General features: G+C 35.4%; 1 protein-coding gene across 1 annotated transcript in view; it reads right to left on the bottom strand.

Annotated features, from left to right (window-relative positions):
- The window catches only part of ZFAND3 (zinc finger AN1-type containing 3), a 342,068-nt gene that overhangs the window by 203,392 nt on the left and 112,359 nt on the right, over nucleotides 1-26,317 (bottom strand). The window contains exon 2 of the mRNA XM_057698349.1: nucleotides 25,207-25,247. Within this exon, the coding sequence (XP_057554332.1) occupies nucleotides 25,207-25,247 (41 nt within the window). The remainder of the gene's footprint in view (nucleotides 1-25,206; nucleotides 25,248-26,317) is intronic.

The raw sequence follows: 26,317 nt of genomic DNA on the forward strand, positions 1-26,317 counted from the left end.
ACATGCCACGGAGCAACTAAGCCCGTGCGCCACAACTATTGAGCCTGTGCTTTAGAGCCCATGAGCCACAACTATTGAGCCCATGTGCTGCAACCACTGAAGCCCACACACCTAGAGCCCGTGCTCCGGAACAAGAGAAGCCACGGCAATGAGGAGCCCGCGCACCACAATGAAGAGTAGCCCCCACTCACTGCAACTGAAAAGAAAGCCTGTGCACAGCAAAAAAGACCCAACACAGCCAATAAAATAAATAAATAAATAAATAAATTTATAAAAAAAGAATAGGTTAAAAATAAAAAATAAAATATATTTAAAAAAAAGAAAAGTAGGGCATTCATTCAGGGGAGGAGGTAGTGACAAGACAGACATTGGTTACACACAGCGGGATTATAACTATATTAAGTAAATAGATTAAAAGACACTTAGTAAATATATTAAGGACAGTGGAAGCCAAGTTTCTCACTATAAGAAAATGGCATTACAAAACAAGAAAGGAAGTTGGAGTTAATATGAATTCATGATTCTCAATATACTTAAAGATATAAATAAATACAGAGGTTAAATGTGTATGTATCCACTGAGAGGGTCTGAAAGCAACACCACCTCAACAGCAATAAGTACACTAATCACCCAGATCTTGGCCTTTGAATACTATTTTCCACTAAAAAGAACCAAGGTTCCTTGGAGAAATGACTGCTTCCAGGGCTGGGGCAGAGAAACTATGAGATAAGCCTAGAACATCATCTTGTGCCAAAAGACAAGAAAATGCTCAAGTATATTTTGTTAATGAATATGTCAAAAAAGACAAAGAACAGCCTGAAGGGGCTCTCATTGGCCAAATCTGGAACAATCTGGACAACAAAATATGTAATGGTATTAATAGATTATAATTCACTAAATAAACTAGAAAAACTTGAGTCCATACAGATACAAATTTAATGAATAAGTAAACAGTGTCATGGAGATGGAATATTTACCTAGTTAAAAGGACTTTACCACATAACATTTACTATTTACAATAGCAAGAAGAGTAACTTTTAGGGACTTCCCTGGTGGTCCAGTGTTTAAGAGTCTGCCTTCCAATGCAGGGGACCCAGGTTTGATCCCTGGTCGGAGAACTAAGATCTCACGTGCCTCCAGGCAACTAAGCCCGTGTGCTCTAGAGCCCACACACAACTAGAGAACTCACGTGCCGCGACTACTGAGCCCATGTGCTACAACCACTGAGCCTGTGTGCTTGGAGCCCACCCACCATAACTAGAGAGAAGCCCGAGTGTTGCAACGAGGACCCCGCGCACCACAATGAAAGATTCTGCATGCTGCAACAAAGATCCCACATGCCACAACTAGGACCTGATATAGATAGATAAATAAATAGATTTTAAAAAAAAAAAAGTAACTTTACAAGTAATAAAGCCTATCAGACAATACCTCAATAAAGCAGTCATCATTAGCAATGGGTTAAACTGAAACTGTATGACATGTGACAGGGTACAAGAAAAATATCATTTATGTGATAGTCCTCCCAAAGGTACATAACTTGAATCATGAAGAAATAACAGATAAAATCAAATCAAGAGACATTCTACAAAATAACTGCCCTGTAAGCTCCAAAAGTGCCAAATTCACAAAGTCAAGAAAAGAAGAAGGAAATATTCCAGAAGGAAACAAAAAGACATTATGGGGATATATGATATAAAAGACATCATTGGGATGACTGGCAAACTTGAATGCTTTCTGAGGATTAGATAATAGCAATGTGTCAATGTTAATTTCCTGAACTTGATCATTATACTTCAGTTATGTATGAAAATGTTTTTTTTAGAAAATAAACACTACAACATTTGCAAGTGATGGAGCATCAGGTCAAATGGTTCTAGAAGTTATTTGTGATTTTCTTTAAAGTGAGAAAAGAAAGAAAACCCACTTAGGAATCTGGTAAATCTAGTTTCAAAATCAGGTTCAGCGACTTACAAACTACAAGGCTTAATCTCTCTAAACCTTGTTTGCTCATTTAATAATGGGAATCAATCTCATGATCTGTGGTGAGATTTAAGTGAGATATGTTAATAAAACACCTTAGCACAATGCCTGGCACTTAGTATGTGCTTGCTGACAGTTATGCTTTCTCTGAAGATAAAATTTGATAATGCTTGGTTTCCCCTAAAATACTTAAAAGAGAATATCCCATCTTGGCTGCATCTAGCATTTTGCAGACTTTTTGGTTGTCAACCACAATTGCGATTTGTAAAATCTGATGGTTGCAATTCTATACCACAGATGCATGTTGTGTCGCTGCCTTTGCATAGAAGGAAAACACAAACGCCAAGCTCCTCTGTCTATGGTTCCCCATTTGTCCACAATCACGCAGTATGGTTTGAGGTTGCGCTTTGGGGAATCCTTAAGTTATTTTTCTTGACCACAATGCCAGTGATTGCTTCACCTCAGCCCACAAGGCAGCAATACTCAGCATCCTACTCTCATTCACTTAGCAGAACTGCTTTGTTCAAGACAATGCATGCTTACCTGGACTTCAGCAAAGAGAGTTTTCTAAATTGAAAAGCAACTAGGGGAGAACTGCATAGTTCAAAGAAAAAAAAACCCAGAAACTCCATTATCTGGAAAGGGGTGGAATAACAATCTTATAAAAGGCATTCCAGAAGCCTCAGAGGTCCCTCATACTCTGTCCAGGTCAAGAAATGGATCTGAATTGCTACCTACTAAATGTTATAAGAATGGTTCTATTTCGTTGCCTAACTACATGTTAGTGCACACGTATTCTGCCTTCTTTGAGATTCTCCATACAAACTAAGATAGTGCTACTCAAAGTACAATCCATGGACCAAGATCACTCTTCAAAGTATTAAAGATCTATATGAGATAAGCAGTGATACTAAGGCTAAGAACTTAAAAATTTTTGCAATAACTTAACAGAATAGCTTTGTTTATTGACTATAATTTTAAAAAAAAACAAGACAATCTATATCTTACTGTTGGGTTTTTTTAATCTTGTAATTCATTTTTATTGTATTTTTCAAAAATATTGGGTTGTGACAGGTTGGGAGAAAAAAGAACTGGTCTTTCACCACAAACATTTTGAAAAGCAATACACTAAGATTTTCATATCCTAAGTTTATATACAATAAGCAAACAATTACTGAGCACTTACTATATACCAGGTACTGTTTCCTTTATACACATCACCTTATTAAATCCTCACAGCAAGCTAAGTTTTATCTCTACCCTCATTTTCCAGATGAAAAAAACTAGAGTACAACTTGCCCAAGAAACAGAGTAAATAATATGTCTCACTTCTGAACTGAAGTCCTTAACTACTAAGTCAAAGAGTGTTGAAAACAAGACAAAGTAGAAAGAGAATACAGCCAACTTACTTAGAAATGATGGGAGAAATTTTCCTGAATGCACGATGGTTGGCATTCATTGAACATGGGTATTTCGGCCTAGATTCCATTATGTCCAAGAGAGAAAATAAGCCATTTAACCTGCCCCGTGTAAAGACAGAGTGGGTGGTCACAAGAATACACACATCTCACAGGGAGCCAACAGCAGGACCTGGGTCATTGTCAGAAAGCAAAGCTAAAGCTGACTGGCTGTCTCTCTCAGGGGCTGTGCAGTCACTGATATTATGCATCCTTCTGCTTTGTTCTCTCTGCCCAGGGCTTCCTCTACTTCAACTCCACACGTAAACCTGCTCATCACTAGTTTAAATTTCCCTTTGTCTCTCTTAGAAGTTCACATTTCTCCCTGGAGCCACAAAGGTCAGAGGTTATAGGTTGGCTACCTCATGAATCAGGCACCTCTTCTCGTCCAGTAGCTTGGCATGTTGGTCAAGTGACACAAAACCAGGGTGAATAGCTAGGGGTCAGAGCAGGACTCTAGAGTCAGCATTTCCTCTACTATATTGTATTACCTGATCTTTGAGAAGATGGTAATAGTTCATAAGGTCTGAGGAAAGATTTGGACTAAAGGATTTGTTTCATTTTGTAGGACTTGAGGAGAGGAAGACAGAGAAAAAAGCTACAGGGGAAGAAAAGAAATAATGGAACAGAAGAAAAAACAGAATTCAAAAGGAAAAATAAGATATGAAAAGGATTTTAATATATGAAACACTGGCCCAAGCCAAAACCAGCCAACAATTATTCCAGAAAAGCAGATTAGTAAGATAACAGACCTCACAATTGAAATCATGAGAAAAGTACAGAAAAACACACATTTACATATCCACCTTATGTACCTTACATTATGGACTAATCCTGCTGCAGTATGGTAGAGTACTACATCCAATAGAGCACTAAAGAGAGCTTGGATAGAAAGGTTTGACACCTAGATCAACAAAACAATGCTAGGTTCTAAGTTCAGAGGCAAAAGAGCAGAAAGTCAAAGAAAAGAAAGGATTTGAGAGGGAAGGCTTCCACATTCAGAAGCAGACTATAAAATTTCACAGGAATACAGAGGGTGGGAAGGAGGCTCAAAAGGGAGGGGATATAGGGATATATGTATACATATAGCTGATCCACTTTATTGTACAGCAGAAACTAACACAACACTGTAAAGCAATTATACTCCAATAAAGATCTGAAAAAAATGTTAATTTCTTGTAGATAAATTAATCACTATTATCATCTAAAAAAAACCAAAACCAAAACAAAACAAAAAACAGCTTTCACAGGAAAAGCTTTTGGTATTGTTGAAGCAATAGGGGAAACCCTAGAAACTAGAAATCAGCCACGACTTTAATTTTTTAAGGGGGTGGGGGGTGCTCTTGGGACAGATGAGTGTCATTTAACATGGAGATCAGTAAAAATTTTAATAAGAGTAGTTTCCATAACTGGAATGAATCAACAAATAAGTGAATATGGCAGCCTTTTCTAAACTTCTAAATAAAGGGAAAGTATGCACATGGGAAGGTAGCTACAAGGTTCTGAGATGGTTGTTTGAATATTAGCAGTATGTATACATGCTAAGAGGATGTAATTCTTGGAGAGTGAGCAGTTTCACAAAAGGAAGTAAGTTGTCAGGCTCAGGCAAACATCATCATACTCTGTCCAGAAAGTGCAAGGTGTATGTGAATGCATGCTGGCAACAGAGACCTGAAACATTTGTCACACTCAACATTTGGCATTCAAGGATTTAACACTGGGGGTTTCAAGGCTCACTACATGTAATCAATTATTTTACTAAGTATGAATTTAAATTATGTTGCAGGACAGCTGTGCAGGCATGAGTTACCTAGCTGATCAGTGAGCCTAAGCAGACCAGCTCATTGTGGTTTTACAGTTTTTATTTTACATAGGATCTCAAGTAATTCTCAGAACAATTATAAGAGGTATACTATTATCACTCACATTTATGCTAAGAAAGCTAAGAAAAAGATATGCTTCATTGGTACCTTGAAGGTTTCCGAACACACCTCCCACAAATTTCAAGGGTATACTCTACTGCTACTTCAGTGTTTATGCCTAAACTCCCCAATTCAACTTTAAGGTTTTTGAGAGTAGGTACTCTATATACACTTCTCCCTACAGTGCTTAATGTAAGCAATAAACATAGCAGATATTCAAGAAAATTATCTTCTGAACAAATGCAACTTATTTCCACATAGCACTTCTTCTCAAGTTTCAGAGGCCCAGGTTACAAGTGTTCTCAGAAAGAAAGACACAGTTTAAGTTTAAATTGGAAGCCTGAAGAATTTGCCTCTATTTGGTCTCAAATTAATTCTGGATCTGAAAGAGAAAAGTTACTCCTATTTAATGGGAAGATTTTCAAAGTATAGATATAACCAGAGAGCAGTTCCAAAAATGCCCACTTATATAAAGCAATGATCACAAGGATAAGGTCTTTTAGTAAGTTCCCATAGTGTTCACATCAGATTCTTGTATATTCACCTATTTATCTTTATATATGTGACAATTCACGTCATTACCACTTACATCTATAACGTGCATGCATATTTTTCAAACTGGCACCCTATGAATGGTGAGACTACACAGAGGAAATACCAGTACAGCCAACAGAAAATACATGGTTCACTGCTTAAAACCGTAAATTTTTTTAAGTAAAAAATCTGTTTTTAACATTGTACACAATGTTAACAGCAGCAGGCCAGAATTCAAAGATTTGATGCCATTTTTATGAGTCCAATGCTAACTACTATGGAGAAACTGCACTGATAACACTGAAACAGCATTTGCTGTTGCTGTACATTAATGTCACAGAGCTAGACTGAAGCTTGATTTATTCATCTTATAACTGCAAGTTGTACCCTTTGACCAATATCTCCATTTCACCTACTCCCCAATCCCTGGCAACCATCTTTCTACTCTGCTTCTGTGAGTTTGACTTTTTTAGAGTCCATGTATAACTGAGATCACACAGTATTTGTTTCTCTGCCTGGCTTATTTCACTTAGTATAATGTCATCTAGGTTCATACAGGTTGTTGCAAAAGGCAAGTTTCCTTCTCTTTTATGGCTGAGTTAATATTTCTGTGTGTGTGTGTGTGTGTGTGTGTGTGTGTGTGACATTATCGGTTCACACACTGACAGACACTTAGGTTGTTTCCACACTGTGAATAATGCTATAATGAAAATGGAAGTGCAGGTATCTCTCTGAGATACTGATTTCTTTCCTTTGGATATACACCCAGTAGTGGCACTGCTGGATCATATAGTAGTTCTATTTTTAATTTTTTGAGAACCTTACTATTTTCCATAACGTCTGTTTGAATTTGTATTTCCACCAAAGGTTCCCTTTTCTACACACAGCTCACCAATACTTATCATTTTTTGCCTTTTTGATAATAGCCATCCTAGTAAGTGTGAGGTAGTATTTCGTTGTGGTTTTGATTTACACTGACCTGATGGTTACTGATATTAAGCTCTTTTTCATATACGTGTCAGCCATTCGTAAGCCTTCTTTGGAAAAATGTCTATTCAGGTCCTTTGCCCATTTTTTAATCAGATTATTTGGGGGGGTTTTTGCTATTGAGTGTATGAATTCCTTACATATTTTGGATATCATACCCTTATCAGATATATGGCTTGCAAATATTTTCTCCTATTCCATATACTACCTTTTCATTTTGTTGATGGTTCCCTTTGCTGTATAGGACTTTTTATTTTAATGTAGTCCTATTTATTTTTGGTTTTACTGTCTGTGCTTTTAGTGTCATATCCAAAAAAACCACTGCCAAAACCAGTGTCAAAAATAAAGACACCTGTAAAATTACAAAAAAAAAAAAAAAAAAAAAAACCAGTGTCAGAGGCTTTTTCTTTCCCTATGTTTTCTTTTAGGAGTTTTACAGTTTCAGGTCTTACAGTTAAGTCTTTCATCTGTTTTGAGTTAATTTTTGTGTATGTGACAGCATATGGCTGTCCAGTTTTCTCAACACCATTTAATACAGAGACTATTCTTTCCCCATAGTATATTCTCAGCACCCTTGTCAAAGATTAGCTGACTACATAAATAGATGTATTTATACCTAGGCACTCTATTCTGTTCCACTGGTCTCTGTGTTTATTTTTATGCCAGTACCATAGTTTCTTGATTACTGTACCTTTGTAATATATTTTGAAATCAGAAACAACCAGCTTTGCTCTTTCTCAAGATTAATTTCATTATTTGGGGTCTTTTGTGGTTCCACAAAAATTTTAGGATTTTCTTAATGTGAAAAATGCCACTGGAATTTTGATAGGAAATGCAATGAATCAATCTGTAGATTGCTTTCGGTAGTATGAATATTTTAACAATATTCTTCAAACTAATGAAAACAGGATATCTTTCCATTTATTTGTGTCTTCAATTCCTTTCATCAGTGTCTTAAGTTTCCAGTTTATTTTAAACCTATGCACAATTATTATATACCAGCTTCTAGATACTAGAGCCAAACTTTCTCCTCGAATAAAAACAAATTTAGATCATATCAGCATTGCTCATCAATATGTTTTATTACACTGTCTAATAAGAAACCACTTGCATGTATACAGATTCACAATGTACTAGGTGCCTTACAAATTTAATCCCTGTAAGGCAGGTTATCACCATCCTCACCAAGCAAAAGAGCAAACTGAGACTTGGAGAAACTTATTTGTCCAAGGTCACACAGTGAACAAAGAGAGAGATGAGACTCAATGAAAAAAACCTGATACCAAGTCCAGAGTATCTGACCAAGGACATAAGACATAGTGAAATGTTTCTACTAGATTTGGCAAGTGACAGAAAAATAATTCATATTTTTCCAGAAAAAAATTATTTTTGTTTTTCCTGAAAGAGGGTAAACTTGCTTAAAGGCAAGTGATAGAAAGACTGTAAGACTGAATCATCCCAAACACAAACAACAATTCTGACCCTTCAAGAGTTGAAAGGCAGCAAAAAAACTAGTAGCCAGGAAAGGAATTCAGGAAAGGCAGGGGTCATTTCAGTTTTTCGAAAATGAGTACATTTTCTTTCATAGTATTCCTAAAAACTCAAGAGGTGTTCAGGCTGCCATAGTTATTTTAAGGACCTCCAGGAAGGGAAATTCCACAAATATCAGTCCACTCCCAACAATCCTCACAATCAGGAAGGTTTGTCCACAACCACAATTACTTCCTCCTTCCTCCCCACTCTTTCCCTGCTTAACCTGGCTTCTATGTCTACCACTCTTAATGACACTACTCTAAAACAGAATTCTTGACTTGGATGCAGGTATTCCAATGAAATTTATAAATCTGCTAAAACGTGTGCAAAACTATGAGCACACATATATTTTTCTGAGAAATGAGTCCACAGCTTTCATCAGATTTTCCAAGATCTGAGACCTCAAAAGGATAAACCCTGCTCTCTAAAGTCACAAATGACAATACTATTCATTAATTCCAATAGTCATTACTTGATTATTCAGTCTTCTGTCTGTGCCTCACTTGATAACACTTATTACCCCCAAGAATCTGAGCACTCTCTTTGTGCTCTCTATATTCACTTCCCTAAGTCAGTGAATTTCAAAATTATGATCCCTGACCAGCAGCAACAGCACTATCACCTGAAAATGTGTTAGACATGTAAATCACTCCAGCCCCACCCCTTCTTGAAGTACACCCTTCAGACAGAACGAAAATGATACCACACAGAAACATGGATCTATATAAAGGAATGTCAAAAGCGGTGGAAACAGTTATTACTCTGATAAATAATAATATTTTCTTAAATCTCTTTAAAAGAAAATTGACTACTGAAACAAATAGTAACAATGTAGTAAAAGACATAAAATATGCAAAATTAAAATGTATGACAACATCACAAAGGTGGGGAAGGAAGAAATGAAAGCAGAGTATTATAAGGTTTTTATACAAGTTAACAAAGGAGATATAATGGAATCATTTAAAAAGTTCAATTAATCTAAAAGAAAGCAGAAAAAGAACAGGTAAGATAAATAGAAGACAAACAGCAAAATGACAGACTTAAACCTAATCATACCAATAATCACACTCAATTAGAAATGGTCTAAATACCCCCAATTAAAAGGTAAAGGCTGTCAGAGTGGATAATGAAGCAAAAACTATAAGAGTCCTACAAGAAATGCATTTTAAATATAAACATAAATAGGTTAAAAGAATGGAAAAAGTCATACCATGTTAACAATAATCTAAAGAAAGCTTGAGGGGACTTCCCTAGCAGTCCAGTAGTGAAGACTTCGCCTTCCAACACAGGGGGTGCAGGTTAGAGCCCTGGGTCAGGAAGCTAAGGTCCCACATGCCTCACAGCCAAAAAACCAAAACATAAAACGGAAGCAATACTGTAACAAACTCAATAAAGACTTAAAAATGGTCCACATCAATATCGTATATTAACACATATATGTGGACTACAGGAAAATGGTACAAATCAACCCGTTTGCAAGGCAGCAATAGAGACACAGATGTAGAGAACAAACATATGAACATAAAGTGGGGAACACAAAGTGGGGAACGCAGGGAGGGTTGGGGGGGAATGAATTGGGAGATTGGGATTGCCATACATACATTACTAATAAGAAAAAATTACCAAATTGTACACTCTAAATATATGCAGTCTATTGTCTGTTAACTGTATCTCAATAAAAGTTCTTAAAATAAATAAATAAATAAAAATGATCCACATCAAAAAAAAAAAGAAAAAAATAGAAAGAAACCTTGAGGAGCTTAATTAATCTCCAAGTAAATTTCAAAACAAATAATATTACCTAGGATAAAGATAAGTCATTTCACAATGATAAATGGATCAATTCATAAAGATACATAAAAATCCTAAACATTTATAAACCTAATAACAGAGCTTCAAAATACGTGAAGCGAAATGTGACAGAACTATAAGGGAAAAAAAGAGAAAAATCCACATTTATAGTCAGATATTTCAATACCTATTTCTCAATAACTGATAAAACAAGTAGGTAAAAAAGACATAGTAGACTTGAACAAACACTTATCAACCAACTTGACCTAACTGACTTTTACAGAACATACCACCTAACAACAGCAGAATTCATTCTTCTCAAGCACACATGAAATATTTACCAAGACATGATATATTGGGCCAAAAAACCAAGTTGCAATAAAGTATTAAAATAACTGAATTCACACAAAATGTATTTTCTGAATACAAGAGAATTAAAATAGAAATAACATTAAAATATCTGGGAAATACCCAGGGAGGGAAAAAAGAAAAGGAAACACTATAGTATAATGAAACACCCTACAGGTCATAAGACTTATACCTATAATAATGTAAATACTGAAGAATTATTTAACAAGTTGCACTATAAACATATTTGGAGTGGAAGAGCATGATGTAAGAAAGCAAACATTTTATACATCATAACAAAAAGTAAAAAATCTCTAAAAGTGATAAATCAAAAAGTAGCAATACATGTATATTAGTCATAACTACACAGAGTATACATTTAGAAGAAACAGAAGAACTGAAAGTAGCTGCTTCTGGGGAAAAGTGGAGGGAGTAAGGAGGGGTGGGGTATTTTGTTACATGTAATATTTTGACTATTTAAACTACATGCATGTAGTACTTTGACAAAATAAATACTTCTATCAATAAAAGAGATTTCATCCACATCATCACATGTGATTCCTAGTGAGGGAGGTTTAATGATCTCCATTTGACAAATGAGTTAACTGATATTCCAGTTAAGTAGCTTACCCAAAATTAAAGCTAATACTTCCTTTGATAATTATATATACAACACTTAGCATGGTGTCATTTACACAGATAATTAAAGGAGGGAAAAAACAAAGATTTCAGTTCTCATTTTTATTTATTTCTGTAAATACTTCTAGTTTTTATTCTTCTCTACTGAAGATTACTACTTTATTGGTTGCATAGCACAAGAAGGAATATTCACAATTAACCTTCTGTTAATAATGGATTTTTAAAAGAAACTGAAACAAAGATCCTTGGCAAATGTGGAAAGCAAAATTATATTCAAAATCCAAGATTAAACACTTCTTTTAATTATTATTTTTAATTGTGGTAAAATACACATAACATCAAATTTACCATCTCAACCATTTTAAGTAACAGTTCAGTGGCATTTTGTACCTTCATCTCTAGAACTTCCCATCCTTCCCTCCTTCCAGCTCCTGGCAACCACCATTCTACTTCCTGTGTGTGTGAATTTGACCACTCTAGGTACCTCGTAAAGTGGAATCACAGTTATTTGTCCTTTTGTGACTGGCTTATTTCACTTAGCACAATGTCCTCAAGGTTCATCCATGTTACAGCAAAACTTTTTAAAACTAGTTTCCAAAGCCATAAAAGCCAATTTCTTTGATAATGCTGTGAGAAATTAAAGCACCAGTGAATTTAAACGATACTAGTTAAGAAAAATTAATGTTTCCCTCTCCCTCAACCACGATCCAGGCACAAAAGAATAAAAAAAGCAAGTCACAATACCGAGAAAGGGTTTGTTGGTCTTTTTAACGTGCATGAAAGAAAGGAAAAACTCAGTTTTGTTTTTGAAAAATCCAAACAATTACTTTTCCTCTAAGGTTGTGCTCTTTTATGTTGTGCAGCAAAGGTCTGTAAGAAAGAGTTTCTGTAAATTCAGACTGAGTCTTTGTTTTCTATTTTAAGGGTGAGGCCACACAAAGACAAAAGTGCTAACTAAACAATGTTAGGTGTTCACAAAATAGTGAGTCACAGTAAATATCTTATAAATCAGAAGTGAAATAGCCTCCGTTCAGTCACACAGAGCACAAGTAGAAAATACATGAAATCTGACCTTTACAATATACTTTGAAAAGGTTCCCTTGGTTGCAGTTTGTAAAAAAAAAAAAAAAAAAAAAGCTTGTTGTATGCCTTTCCATTCCCCTCCATTCTCTCACTTGGAATCTCTACCCTGAATACCTTGCATTTATTTCCATCTAAAACTCACACAGAGGTCCCAGACAGCCTTTCAATGGAGCCACTAAACAGACAAAGGACACCAGCCCTTTGTATCAAAAACACCACTCTGATATTGGGGTGCACTGGTTCTCTGAATTTTGATTTATGATGCAACTAGAGTCACCCACAGAATTTTAACAAGGACTGATAACCAGTAGTGCCTCAAGTGTCCAGATGCCTGACAAGTACTAAAGCAAAAGCTGTGCTTTTCACAGGTTCAAAATATTAACACCAAAAAAGAAAAAGCCTGCTTAAAACAAAGTCAGATATTTTATACGACAACTATACATTTTCTAAAACTGTTTTAGTTTTAGGCAAGACATTCATTTTTGTTTTATAAAGATTATACCATCTGGCATATCCAAAAATAAGTGATTACCCACTGCTAATACAAGACTATGTCAGTGATGTTCCAACACAAGATTTCCCATTGTCCAAAATCATCTGCTTCATTGCTATTTTCCTAGATACTACGCAGTTTCCCCCAACCCCTCAAAAGACAAAGTTTTAAGTATCCAGCACTGCCATTACCTAAGTTCTTAACTCCTACAAAAGCTATGACACCATCTCTATGTGACACCCACCATATGTCAAAACACAATACACCTCACGCATCCCAAAAGAAAACTGAATTTATTGCTTTTGACTTTCCTTTCAATGAAGACAAATTTTGACCTGAAGGAAACATACCAAGCTTTTTCTCTTTTCTTTTTTAGGCTCCTCCTTCAGCAGGACCTTTCAAGAATTTTGAGAGGAGAATTGTGTCTGCTTTGTGATACTTCATAAAGCCAGACCACTTGATAGAAGGACATCATAAAAAGGTCTATTCCCAGAAAGCATACATATCTTAATATACATCTGAGGACATGAAACACTTTATCTTAAGTTGGGGGTCGGGGCGAGGGGGGGGAGTATATACATAAATTAAAGACATCGAGTTCAGGGGTATTTAAAGCACTAATGATGTAGAAAACATTTTTAGGACATTTTTGTGATTCTTTAATTGCTATATGGGATAAATCTCATTTATAATGCAAGCCTCATATTTAAGAAAAATTTTAAGATTAAAAAGACTGTAATAAATGTTAAAGCATACTGGTATTCATGCACAAAGCTGTCAACTGTACCTCCTCTACCGGACAATGAATAAACTTAAGTAACTTTGCAAAACAATCAGCAAATTAATAGATGGTAAACAGAAAAATGCACATAATCCCTTATAAATAATCACAAATAAAAATGTTGTTGCCACTTTGTTACAGATTTCTTTCTTTCTTCAAGGTTACTAACACAGCAGTTACAATGGAAGCAGAAAGGAAACAGGTTGAAAGAGATATAAAAGATGAAAAAACAAGCCAATTTTTACCCCCACCACTTCAGCTTACTTTGAAACTCATTAATTCAATAGACGTTTGGAATAAGCACCAGTGTTTTAGTTATTTAGGGAAGACTTTAAGATTTCTTCCAACCAAAATATTCCATGATCACCATTTCCTAATACCACTTGATTAATGGAGAGTCAACACTTCTAAATTTCCAAAAAACAATGTTATAAAACACTTATGACATATACTGAGTAACTGAATGGGCATAGAAGAAATGAACAATCTAGCTTTCAGTTGCCATTAGAAGTCTAGGACCTGTGTTAAAAGTATTTTTAAGAGTAACTTTTCCTGACACGAATCTGTGCTTCAGGCCTGGATATTAATAGCTACCGGATCTTAAGCCATACTAGCCAAAGAAAACACCATTGTCACCTCACGCAAAGCTGGCAAATTCGGTGACTTCTGAAGATGCTGAATATTTTAAGTTATCTGTCTTGGCCTGTTAGTTCAGCCACAGGTTAGAACAGTGTTAAGAAGGCAGCAGCAGATTTAAGCCTTAACTATCTTTACTCAGAAAGCTTAAAATATTATTATTCTGGGTGTTAATCTTCAAAAATGGAGTTTGGGGCCTTTAATAATATTGTTATAATGACTTTTCTCTTAAAACCATCAGTAGGGCTTTTAAGACTTTAAGACAGTGTTAGAAATGTACAGGTTTAGTTTAGTTTAGTCCAATTAAACTACCTTCCTACAGTACAGAGCTCATCTTTCCAGAATCAATTTTTTTCAGCAGGGTATACCTATATATCTTTTAATTGAATTATTCTCATAGAAATGTATTCCTCTTGTTCTCTCTTGTTTGTATAGGTTAATAAATGTTAAAATGTTGTCTAAACACGTTACCAGTCTTTATATGTATAACTTTTCCCTTGGTATTCATATTTCAAAGCTTTTGATAAGGTTCTATTTTTTCCTTCAAGTCAAGTCCTATGGTAAACAGGGAAAAACAAAAAAAACAAAAAAAAAAAAAACTTCAAGCAACTTCATTGCTTTCCCTATGCCAATGCTGAATTCTAAAGTTTATCTGATATATCAGCTAAAAATAGAACTCTATTATTTTTAGTGTAGATATAAATACAATACTTGAATCAACTTAACAAGGGGTCTCCCTATGGAGTAAATTAGTAAACTGTCAGACTATATAGATCTATGCAAAGACAGTTGTGCTTTAAATATTTGATGAAAGTGCTGCTAAAATTCCAAACAGTCTTAAGTCACTGATAGCTCAAAATGCTATTGTCATCTAAAAATAAAGTAACATCTACACACTATGGCAAAATCTTACACTTTTCTCATAATTTTCAAGTATCTTTTGGGGGGGGTCTCTATTACATTGAAAACTTGGCTTGATATATTAGAAAAATAAAGAGGCTAACATAGCTACAGTTTTTTACACCCTCACCTTCCTAAACATGAATAATTCAAAATTCGGAAACTGCAGCAGAATTTAGTCTGCAAAATTTAGAGAATTTTTGCTAACACATCTTGATCATGAAGACAAAAAGTGGATTTGAAATGACAAACTTTTAAACTTATTTAGTCCATAAGGAAATTTACAAAACTGCATTTTATGGAGGTAAATATTTACCTTTCTTTCCTCCCCCAAAAGTGCTGATCTTTAGTAATGGCTCTCCTTTGTGAGTCAAAGAGTTAAAACCATCTCTTTTACTCCCAAATGAGTGTCAGTCCCACTCAGAGGTGCCATGTTTTATTTAAAACATACTCTTTCTCAGTAACCACTTTGTTCTAATTGGCAAGGCAAAGCCAAGTCCCTAAAGCACATAGCTCGTTACATTCAGTTTGGATTACAAAAAATACACAATGAAACAAACTGCATCGAAATGTACAAATTAATGGTGCAGGAGTATGGGACAGGGAGGTGGAATTAGATTGTAATATGGAACAAAATCCACAGGGAAGCTGGGGAACAAATCACTAGTGTCTCAATAAACTATACAAGGTTTCCAAATGAGCAAATACACAAGGCAGAAGACAGGCTTTTCCATAACTCAACCAAATTGCTTAAATATGGATACAACAAAACAAGACTTTTTTCCAACACTATTATGCATACATGTGTATGAGAGAATGTGAATACCAACAAGAAGGTTTTAACAAATGAAACCTGCAGGTTGCAAGGTCTAAATATGAAACTCATCTTTGCCTTCACATTGACAATGTGCAAAACAGCCCTGCAATTAAATCACACCTCCAAACATTTTTGAAAAAATCTTCTGAGAAGCAAATCACAGGAGACTAAATTAGAAATAGTGCATCACTATGCAGTGCAGAGAGCAAAGTTAATGAGCTAAAAGTTATATGAACAAGAACGATATTAAGAAATGAACATCTCGCCACCAAAATAGAAAATGCATTAGACACTAACACTCCCCCCACCACACACACACACCTTTTCCCAAATTAGCCACTCTGTGAGGCTTTCAGCACTGTCTCTCTGATCTTCCCTTGAGATCTAAGGAGAAACTGCAACTGAACTAAAAGAAAACAGAACAGGAAAAGTGTGTAACCCTAATCTACACACAAATGCAAAACAATGCTACTGCTACATCCTCATAGGGTTTTTACAGTACCACCCCATCTACACTAGCTACCTTCACACTCCTGACAACATCAAATAGTGGCAGAAGACTGGGACTGATGTATAAACGCCTAAAATCAAATTTCAGTTCTCTGCTTTAAAATTTATTTAATCTTGGGAACATTCTTTAATTCATCTGAGCTGCAATTTATTTATCTGCAATATGGAGATACAAAATAACCAAAGTTGTGAGGATCAAATGGGATAATATTAGTAAAAAAAATGCATTCATAATATAAAAGGGCTTCAAAAATCTTAGTTATTACTATTGGAATTACTTCATTTCAGGATTCTGTTGCCTTTTTAAAAACAGAGATATAATTAATTGTCCATGTACTTCCTCCATCTTATTTTACAAACATTAATTCTTATTCCATTACTATTTTAATTATCTTTTTTTTTTTTTTGCATTCCCTTTCTAACGTTATGTACCCTTGTTGTTTTTCTCCAAACTAGAAGTCTTAGGTTAAGGTATTTTTTTTCTTCTCTATAGCCAATATTTAGTCTACAAGTAAATTAAGAAATTTAAAACTTTGGTAATAGTTAAGACTATTAACATACAGTTAGTTCTACTTTACACACTAAGAACCAGCTGAGCAGTTGGGGCTTTTAAATGTTACAAAATTTTGTATCATTAAAGATCATATTTTAGTTATACATTAATGGCTTGAAATGAATGCCCTATCATTTTTCCCACCATCCCTTCTACGGACTAAGAATTAGTGTAAGGGGGTTATAACCAAGAAAAGTATCAAAAAGCAACCTTATCATACCCCTCTAATTCAAGCACAAAGGAAACAGCCAGATTAAGTACTATTCTAAGTACCTGTAGCACAGTGGAGTCAAGAGCGGTGACAAGCAAAAAAAGTCTCATGGTGCTTTCCTGAGTCTACCTGATACTCATCCATTTTCCTACCAAAACTAAAAGGAAGCCCATAAAACTAAGTGATCATTCTGATTTAGTCTGCATTAGTCTGAGAACATAAAACATTAGCACTGAACTCATCACTTTTCTTATTTAATTTGTTTGCTTGTTTGGCTGCGCCAGGTCTTCGTTGCAGCATGTGGGGTCTTTTAGTTGCGACATGCAGGATCTAGTTCCCTGACCAGGGATAGAACCCAGGCCCCACTGCATTGGGAGCACAGAGTCTTAACCACTGGACCACCAGGGAAGTCCCAAACTTGTAAAGGGGCCAACCACATCTAACCCAAGCAGATCTCAGGACTAGGGGTCTCCAAGCCTCTTTCACAGAGGTGCACCATCAGTATGAAATTTGAGCACATACCTCTTACATGTCTTTTTGTTTTAAAAATAGTTATATGCTCCCATGGTGGATTAAATGGTGTGCCCCCTCACAAAACCACCAAAAAAAACAAAAAAAGTCCACCTGGAATCTGTGAATGTAATCTTATTTGGAAAAAAAAGGATCTTTGCGAATATAATTAAGGATTTTGAGATAAGATCCTCCTACATAAGGGTGGGCCCTAAATCCAATGGCATTCATCCTTAGACAAAACAGACACACACAGGAGAGAAAGCCATGTGAAAATAAAGGTAGACTGGAGTAATATGTCTACAAGCCAAGGAATGCCAAGGATTGCTGGCAGCCACCAGAAGCTAGGAGCGGCATGGAATGGATTATCTCCCAGAGCCTCCAGAAAACACCAGCCCTGCTTGCCTGACATCTTGACTTCAGACTCCTGGTCTCTAGAACTCTGAGAAAATAAACTTCCGTTGTTTTAAGCCACCAAATCGGTGGTAATTTGTTACAGCAACTTTAGGAAACTAATACCAATAAGATTACATACATTATAAAAACCAACAATTTTTAAAGAGTGATACAAATAAATATGAGTAGAAATTGTAACATTTTCTGTTTATGCCTCAATGGACAATCCTGTGCACCACTACAGAGAGCACAGCTTTAGACCAATATGTGGGCAGAAATAAGCCAAATGACAGAGTCAAACTATCTTAAAAGACTCCATGACTATTAAGTTTCTTCCACTTTACCTAAAAAGAATGACACACAGTCACAATTTTTCTACTTAAGGCCTAAAAGAAGTTGCCTTTCTGCTACTTAAAGCACAGAGCATTTTGTTTCCCATTAGCAATGCAACAATTATTTTTGACATAATTTCTATACCAACATCTTCTTCGACACATTTATCTTGACTAGCATAATAATTAACCACACAATTTAAGAACACTTATTAGTAAGACAGCAAACTGCTACAGACGAAGAGGTCAGAAAGGGTTGCCAGAGTCCAGCTTTGCTAATCAGTTAAGGACCTGCTGGCCCTGATTTGCTTTCATTTGAGGGCAAGGAGGCTACAACACAAAGAATAGGGTTTCTCAACATATTCAAGCAAGTGTTTAAAAAAAAGAGAGAGAGAGAAAACATGAGGTTATTACAACTGTGGTATAAAAACAGTAGTTGAAAACTACTTATACGTCTGTCCATCAACAGAGGACTAGATAAACTGGAGCATAATATAATCAAGATGACCAATAATTTATCAACCAAACTGGGACAGTGAGGATGACTACAAAGGGATGTGATTAATTTCACTGATACAAAAAGCATAAACTAAGACTGTTCTGGTAAATTAAGACACTTGTTATAATAGAATATTATAACAGTTAACATGAACTAGAGCAACATGTGTCAACATGATTAGTCTCTAAAAGCATTATTTAAAAAAATACAAGTTGTAGAATAAGTAGTGTAACAAACCACTTATACATATTAAAAACTGAATCATACACTGTTTATAGAAATACCTATTCATAGTAAAAAAGTATAAATATAAAGATAAGAAGGATAACGATTATCTCCAAGGTAGAAAGAGGACGACTGGGGTAAAAGAAAACTGTAAGATTTTAGTTCCCTTTTAAAATTCGTTAAAAAGAAAAGGGGAAAAAAAGACAAAATGTTCGTTAATTCTGAAATGGCGTGTGAATGTTTATTACATTACTTTCTATAATATTCTGAATTTTCAGACACCCACACCAGACACTCACCAACAAACACAATATGTTCAGAGAATCTGATGAGCTGAACTGTTCTTTTTAACAAATACATGACAATGTGTGTATTATACTTGAGTAATCTTTTTTGGACTTTTTGGCTTTAAAGAAATCAAAGACTATACAGTGGTAATCAAGTTATCAGAATTACAAAGACATAAATACCCTATTCAAACGCTTCATTTTAAGAGTATCAGCAGCCTTTCTTCTGGGAAAAGGTGATTTGAAAAATCAAAGTATGACAAGCATACAGATTCTACTATACCACCCAAAGCTCACCATGCTATAAAATGACTCATTAGAGTAGGTGTTTTGTTTTATACTATTTTACTGATGGATATAGGGTTCCCACAATTTTTAAAAGGAAACATGCATTACAAGAAGTGCTTAAAATTTTCAGACTCACTCTGTCCCTCCTACTGAAGATTCTCAAAATTCAGCTGTCACCTATAATTCTTCCCTTTCAAAAGTGTCTAGAATCAAGCCACTTCTACTCTAGATTTCTAACAGGAAATGGAAGCAGGAAGGAAATTAGAGTATAACTCCAAAGCAGTAAGAGTCCAGGTTCACGAGGAAACGTTTTACTTTACCGGTTATGAACTGGGAATGTTCTGGAAATTACCATGAAACTCAAGTCACTTCCAGGAAAAATGTTTGCATTTGGTTTAACTACCATTATATCTCATGCCCACCACTGCTGTATCACTTACCCTGGATGTCAACACTGAGATTCCCTATGCTGCTAACTACAGCCAATTTAATTTTGCTCATTCCAGAAAGAAACTAACCACTTTTGGAGTCTGTCAGACATAATTACAATGCACTTTACTTTTTAAAAATTTATAACGTTTACAATTAATAATAAAAGTCTCAACATATAGACAAAATTAATTAAAATCTCCCCCAAATACTCCTACTCGGAGACTACCAAAATTACATTTTTCACGTACCTTCACCCAGCTTTATTCCACGCAACTACATACTTAAAAGTTATGTGTTGTCTAACTAAAAACAGTATACAACATATACTTCAGTCAGCATATAATTAATGTCCCTATGTTATTTTGAAAAGGAAAAGAAATCCCAAACAAGCTAATGGCATGTTAAGAGCATAAATTACAAAACTATTATTCAATAATCACTTTGGATTTATACAGAAAATTAGACAGCAATGAACAAACTTGGTAATTTTCAATTTGCATTCAAAGTATGCAGCAATGACGAAAATGAAATCTTGCTTTCATACTAGCTATTTCAATCCCTTAAAGCCTTTCTAAAGTCCATTTTAAATTTAAAAAAATAACTATAAGACAATATCAAGAAATAATAAAGGATGAAATTACTACACAGAAGTAATAATTTTGTAGCTGACAAAGGCTAGTAACAGAAATATATTAATTTATAACAATATTTCTCTCCACTGTTAAATATCAGAACCCAACACCTAAGATTTGGATACCTGAAAACACATTCCTACAAAACCAAGTACACAGTCAGCTCTTGAGTCATACTAGAATATGATTCCTACGTGCCATGTACCATTCTCTTCATTTACTGTAATACTCTTCACCACTAACAAGGCACAAGACACAACTAACCATAAGACAAAAGGGAAGCTGGCTTAACTATCTTTCCACTAAGAAACATATATATTTGAAAAGTTACACTGAAACTAATTTTCAGAAAACTAAATAACTTTATTCGCTTATAATTTAAGAAATGCTTTATCTGCTTTAATTAATCTTAAACTGACAACAGACCTCTGGCACTTTAGTTCTTCTAGTCTTACCCCTTTGTGTAAATTGACATAGTAATGCATTAAAAGCATTCCTTTTTAAAGGAAATATTCTGTAAAAGGTAAAATAAAATAAAATAAACCTTCTTGCACTGTGAATAATCATCCCTCCCTTATTTTTCCAATTTTATGTGAATCATGGAATAGCAACTTTCTTAAAAGTTAGGCTTAAATGGAACAGTATGCTCAAATCATGTCTTTAGTTTAAAAGAAACTGCTTACTTTGATTTCTCAATGAAGTATCTTTCTCAGTCAATAAACAGTAGACATTTTAGTGTCCATTTATTTAAGAAATTGCTAAAAATTATTAAAAACCACATAGAGACTAAAAGTCCACCAGACCAAACTGGTTCTTTTTACACAGAGCACTTAAGTTTGTCCTCTGATAAACATCTGTCATCAGTGCTACTCAAAGAATCTTCCATCCCTTGGGACCTATCTTCAAGCTCACTCCCTTATAAAGTATAAAATGGTCTATGGAGTATAGCTACTGCCTAGTTACCAGACTCCTCTGGCCTCCACAACAAGCAATTCCAAGGGTGGTAGAGATAATGCCACATAGCTAGAGGAGTTACTTCAGGTAAGTTCTTTAAAATTTGTCTTCCCCACTGTGACCATCCTGTTTGATGTTTCTGTCATACACACTTTTATTTAGCAAACCCATTCTGTGAAAAACACTGCTTTAATGATAGCTGGGCTTCAATACAGTAACACAGGAGGTCGTTGTAAATTTGGTACTAAATGTCCCTAAATATCCAGACCAGTTGGTAGCTAAAAATCACAAATTCATAAATTGGGTTTGCACTCAAACAGAATATCCTATTTCTATGGTTGTAAGAGGCAAGACCATCCTTTAGATGCTATGGTTGACCTTGCATATATCTTAACATAGCTGTAGGCAATCGGAATTAGTTCATGCTTTCATGCAGAAAATCATATAATCCAAATTAGTCAAGAGCTCAGAATGAACAAAGATCACAAGAAATTAGCTGGTTAACACCTTGCCTAAAAACAGAAAGGAAACATGCCCTATTTTTGCAAAGAAAATGAAATCTCAAGTAACTCTGTGGCTTTCCAATGAATTTCTGCAATTTGATGGTTTTAAATGTTTAAAACCATACTCCACAGTAATATGTATGAGGGTGAGTCAAAAATTATTTCACACTCTGGCTGTAAAATATATTTTAATTAACTTTTAGAAAAGACAAACACATCATTTTTCAACAATCTCCCTGCTTTTCAATACATTTTGTCCATCCATCAACAAGCTTTCGTATTCCCTCATTAAAAAATGTTTTAGGCTAAGCTGCAAGCCAGAAATGCACCGCTGTCTTCACTTCCTCATTTGTCCTCGTAGAGAGGCTTTCGGGGGACCAAACAGGTGAAATTCTGATGGAGCAAGATCAAGACTATAGGGAGGATGCTTTAACACCTCAAAATGAAGATTCTGCAGAGTGTGAACAGTGTGGGCATAAGTGTGCGGACATGCATTGTCATGCAAGATCACAACGCCCTTGGATAGCAGTCCTCTGCGTTTAATCCGAAGTTTGGGCTTCAGCTCTTCAATAAGCATCTTCACTGCAACGAGCACTGCTGATTGTTGAAACTTTTTCCTGATGATGTTCCAATACTAGCCCCTGACAATCCCAGAAAACAGAATCATTTCACGTGTATGCTCAATGTTGTAATCAGCCGTGGACGTGGACAGGCTTCCGGCTCCTTCTTGATGGCTAACACTTGTGCGACCTTCCTTGAATTTCTCTATCCATTCATACACACTTCTTCTCGACAAAATACTTTCCCCTACATACTTGAAAACATTCTCAATATTTTTAAAAGCAAAAATAACAAAGCGTTGTAAAGAGTAAATGGACACAGATCACGAGAGATATAATAAATAAATGTGATAATGTAATAAGTCCAAAGAAACCCAAAGACCATGGCTGAACTATCTTTGTGGATAATTTTTTTAACTTTATATTTATTTAGGGACATGAGACAGTTCTTTGACTATTTGATGTGAGCCACCTGACTCAAAGGCTTCTCCCACAGTCACACTCTACTGAATTATAAGGGGGAGCTAGCTCTACATGGAGACAGACATACAGTATACATTTTCTCTCATTGCTACTTCATCTTCACTATAAATATATATAAACTCCCATCAGTGAGGAAGCATTTCTTCATACTTGTAACTATAGATATGCAGAATAAAAAAAGAATACATTCACTTAACATGGTAGAGATTCTGTTAAAAGCTGGATAAAAACCAAACTTACCAGTATTTTTCCCTTTTAAAAACCTAAAGTATTTGACAAATTCCAGACTTTTAACAGCTACAAACTGCCAGCTTCCCCAACCCTCCCAACTCCATCCAATCTATCCTCTAGTTTAGGCATGAATATAAAGGTCTAAACCTTCTCACACTATGCTTATTTCCTTGTCCAAACAGCATAATGAACAGAAGATGAAAACTGACAAAAGATTCTCTCCTTGACCAAATTCTAGCCAGGATCCCTCTTGAACCCTCTTCTCAACCAGGCCTCAACCCTGACCTATAAAAACTACAGACTCCCAACACAATTGATTTCATACACTCATATCCCCCTATATTAACAGATTTAAACAACCACTAACACAATTTTTAAACAGCTCAAGGCCCCATCCCTAGGATGATACTAGTTCCTCTTAAAGTGCCTGAGAAAGCTCAAAGCTGCCAAAAGAATTTAAGATCTGTTCCAACCAACAGCTGACTATAGGCCCCTGACTATCCTATCTTAGAGCATTTACTAAAGAGGGTTTAAAATTGTGAATCTTTCCTCTGTCCCTTTGAGATATCTGTGTATCTCCTAAAATTCAATCATTCAAGAGTGTCTTTCTCAAGGGCATGAAAGCCATTGCTTTAAATGTAATCATCAAGAAGAACAGAGCCTTAATATCTCAGTCTCTGTAGGAGGATAAAATCCTAACTTCAATAATTGTCAACTAACAGACACAACCAGTCTAATCATCATTTACAATAACCAACTCTCTGTAATTTTTCTGCTCCCCTGATTATACTGAGCCTAGCTAGCAATCCCTCCCCTACTCCCTCATTCTCCCTTTAAAATGTCCAGTTCCCTCTGCATGTCCCCTCTTCCCTACTGCACCAGTATATTACTGATTAAAATATGTCCTTACCATTTTAACTTGTGATCAGGTTTGTCTTTGACAAAATAATAAAGTAATAAAAAGTAAGAAAAAATGAAAGTTGAATATATCCCAACTAGTAAAGACTTATTTTATATAAGATCATTTGATTTGAAGTTCTTTTTAAAAACAAACAAAATCCTGAAGGTTTTAATTTCATGAAAGAATCATAATTCAAGGAGTCAACCAATCAGCATTTAAGCGGTGGAAAGTGCCCTTGGCAAAGGGTCCCTAACATCAAGACTAAGCCCTTCCTGTTACAAATAATGAATTTAATGCCCAAAGAGATTAAGTGACTTACCCAAGGTGATCTCAATGAGGGACTGGATTAGAAAGGCTAATTGCTAATTCAGCATTATTGTCTTCCTGACTCCAACATGAAAATATTCTTTCTCTTGTACTCTCACGGGTAAAAGCAACATTCACCATTAATCATTCAAATCAAGATCAGAGATGAACATATATATATATTACCCTACTACAACATGAGTGTTTACAATTCCAGTATAGGCCAACAACTGCAAACTGAAGAAAGTCTGTTTGGTACAAGTACACTTAAGATTTCATTTCACTCAGGGAAGACAGTTTCAACAGTCCTAAGCAAGTATGTGAAGCAACTTGGTGAAGAAAAACTGCATTCACACACAAGCAAAGAAAATAAAACCCCATGCATAAACCCAAAAAAGGGTAGACAGTCTTAAAATAATTCAGACAGTCTTAAAAACAACCAAAGGAAGAAAATTAAAAATAAATTTAAAACCCTTTTTCTGCACTTACCAGCAAAGCATTTGGAACAGAGGTTCATAGTCTTGCTGGACCTGGGACAAAAAAAAAAGAAAGAAAAGAAAGAAGAGCTAAAAATTCAGTTATCACTCTAATCAAAACATAAAGATGTTTGAAACACAGGCAAAGAATTCCCTGGCCAGGCTGTTGAACTAGTAAACTAATGATAAGTTCCTAACCAGCCAGTCACCCCTCCCCCACAACAAAACAAAAGCAAACAAAATAAAAATAAAACGGTTGTTCGCTGTTAGTCAATGCTTTATTTTTTGTGACTAGCAGCTTATATGGGGGCAAGTTCAGAAATAATGTAATATGTCCAGAAGATAACAGACTGAATTTATTAACCACATGATTGTCACATTCCCTCTTTTTACATTATAACATATACCACAAACCCATCACTTAAAAAGGGAAATTTTTGTCTGTAAAGAGGTAAAACTTGCTCCTTATGTACACACTCAATTACCTCTAAACATTACTTGACCCTTTGCCTTCTTTCCCCTCATTCTAGTCCAATTTCAGACTAGAATGAGGGGAAAGGTGGTCACATTATGACCGTGATTTAAAATTCTTTCTTCAGATGTTCCTAATCAAATTATTTTTCATGTCCTTTCATCTGTTAATAATAATTACAATCCACTGAGTACTAACTTGGGTGGCACTTAATATACATTATCTTATTAATCTTCCCAACATCCCTGAGATTGGGTATTACCATATTGCTTTGTTTCTAAAATACACCTTTTTAAAAAATCATATTAAATTCCTACAACCAGGAAATATCATACAACTGGCTACAAGTGGTGAATAATCTAATGAGGAAATGTTTCCACCACCTTCTCCAAGGTGTTATTAAATTCAGTGGTCTCAGAAATCAAGGACATACAGTCTCATCCCCATTTAACAGGCGAGCAGCTTGCCTGTGGTCACATAGCTGGGGAACTAATAGCAGAGGAAGTATCTGACCCAGGGTCTGAACTAACTCCAAAGGCCATCCTAACCACAAATGCCTCCTGGAATACTCTTTCTTGAGTAAACTGACCTATCTACAGTTTCATTCCTCAGCAACTCCCCTCTCAATATCTGAGTCTTTGCCCAGAGCCAC

Source organism: Hippopotamus amphibius, chromosome 11 (assembly GCF_030028045.1).
Source record: "Hippopotamus amphibius kiboko isolate mHipAmp2 chromosome 11, mHipAmp2.hap2, whole genome shotgun sequence".
Lineage (NCBI taxonomy): Eukaryota > Metazoa > Chordata > Mammalia > Artiodactyla > Hippopotamidae > Hippopotamus > Hippopotamus amphibius.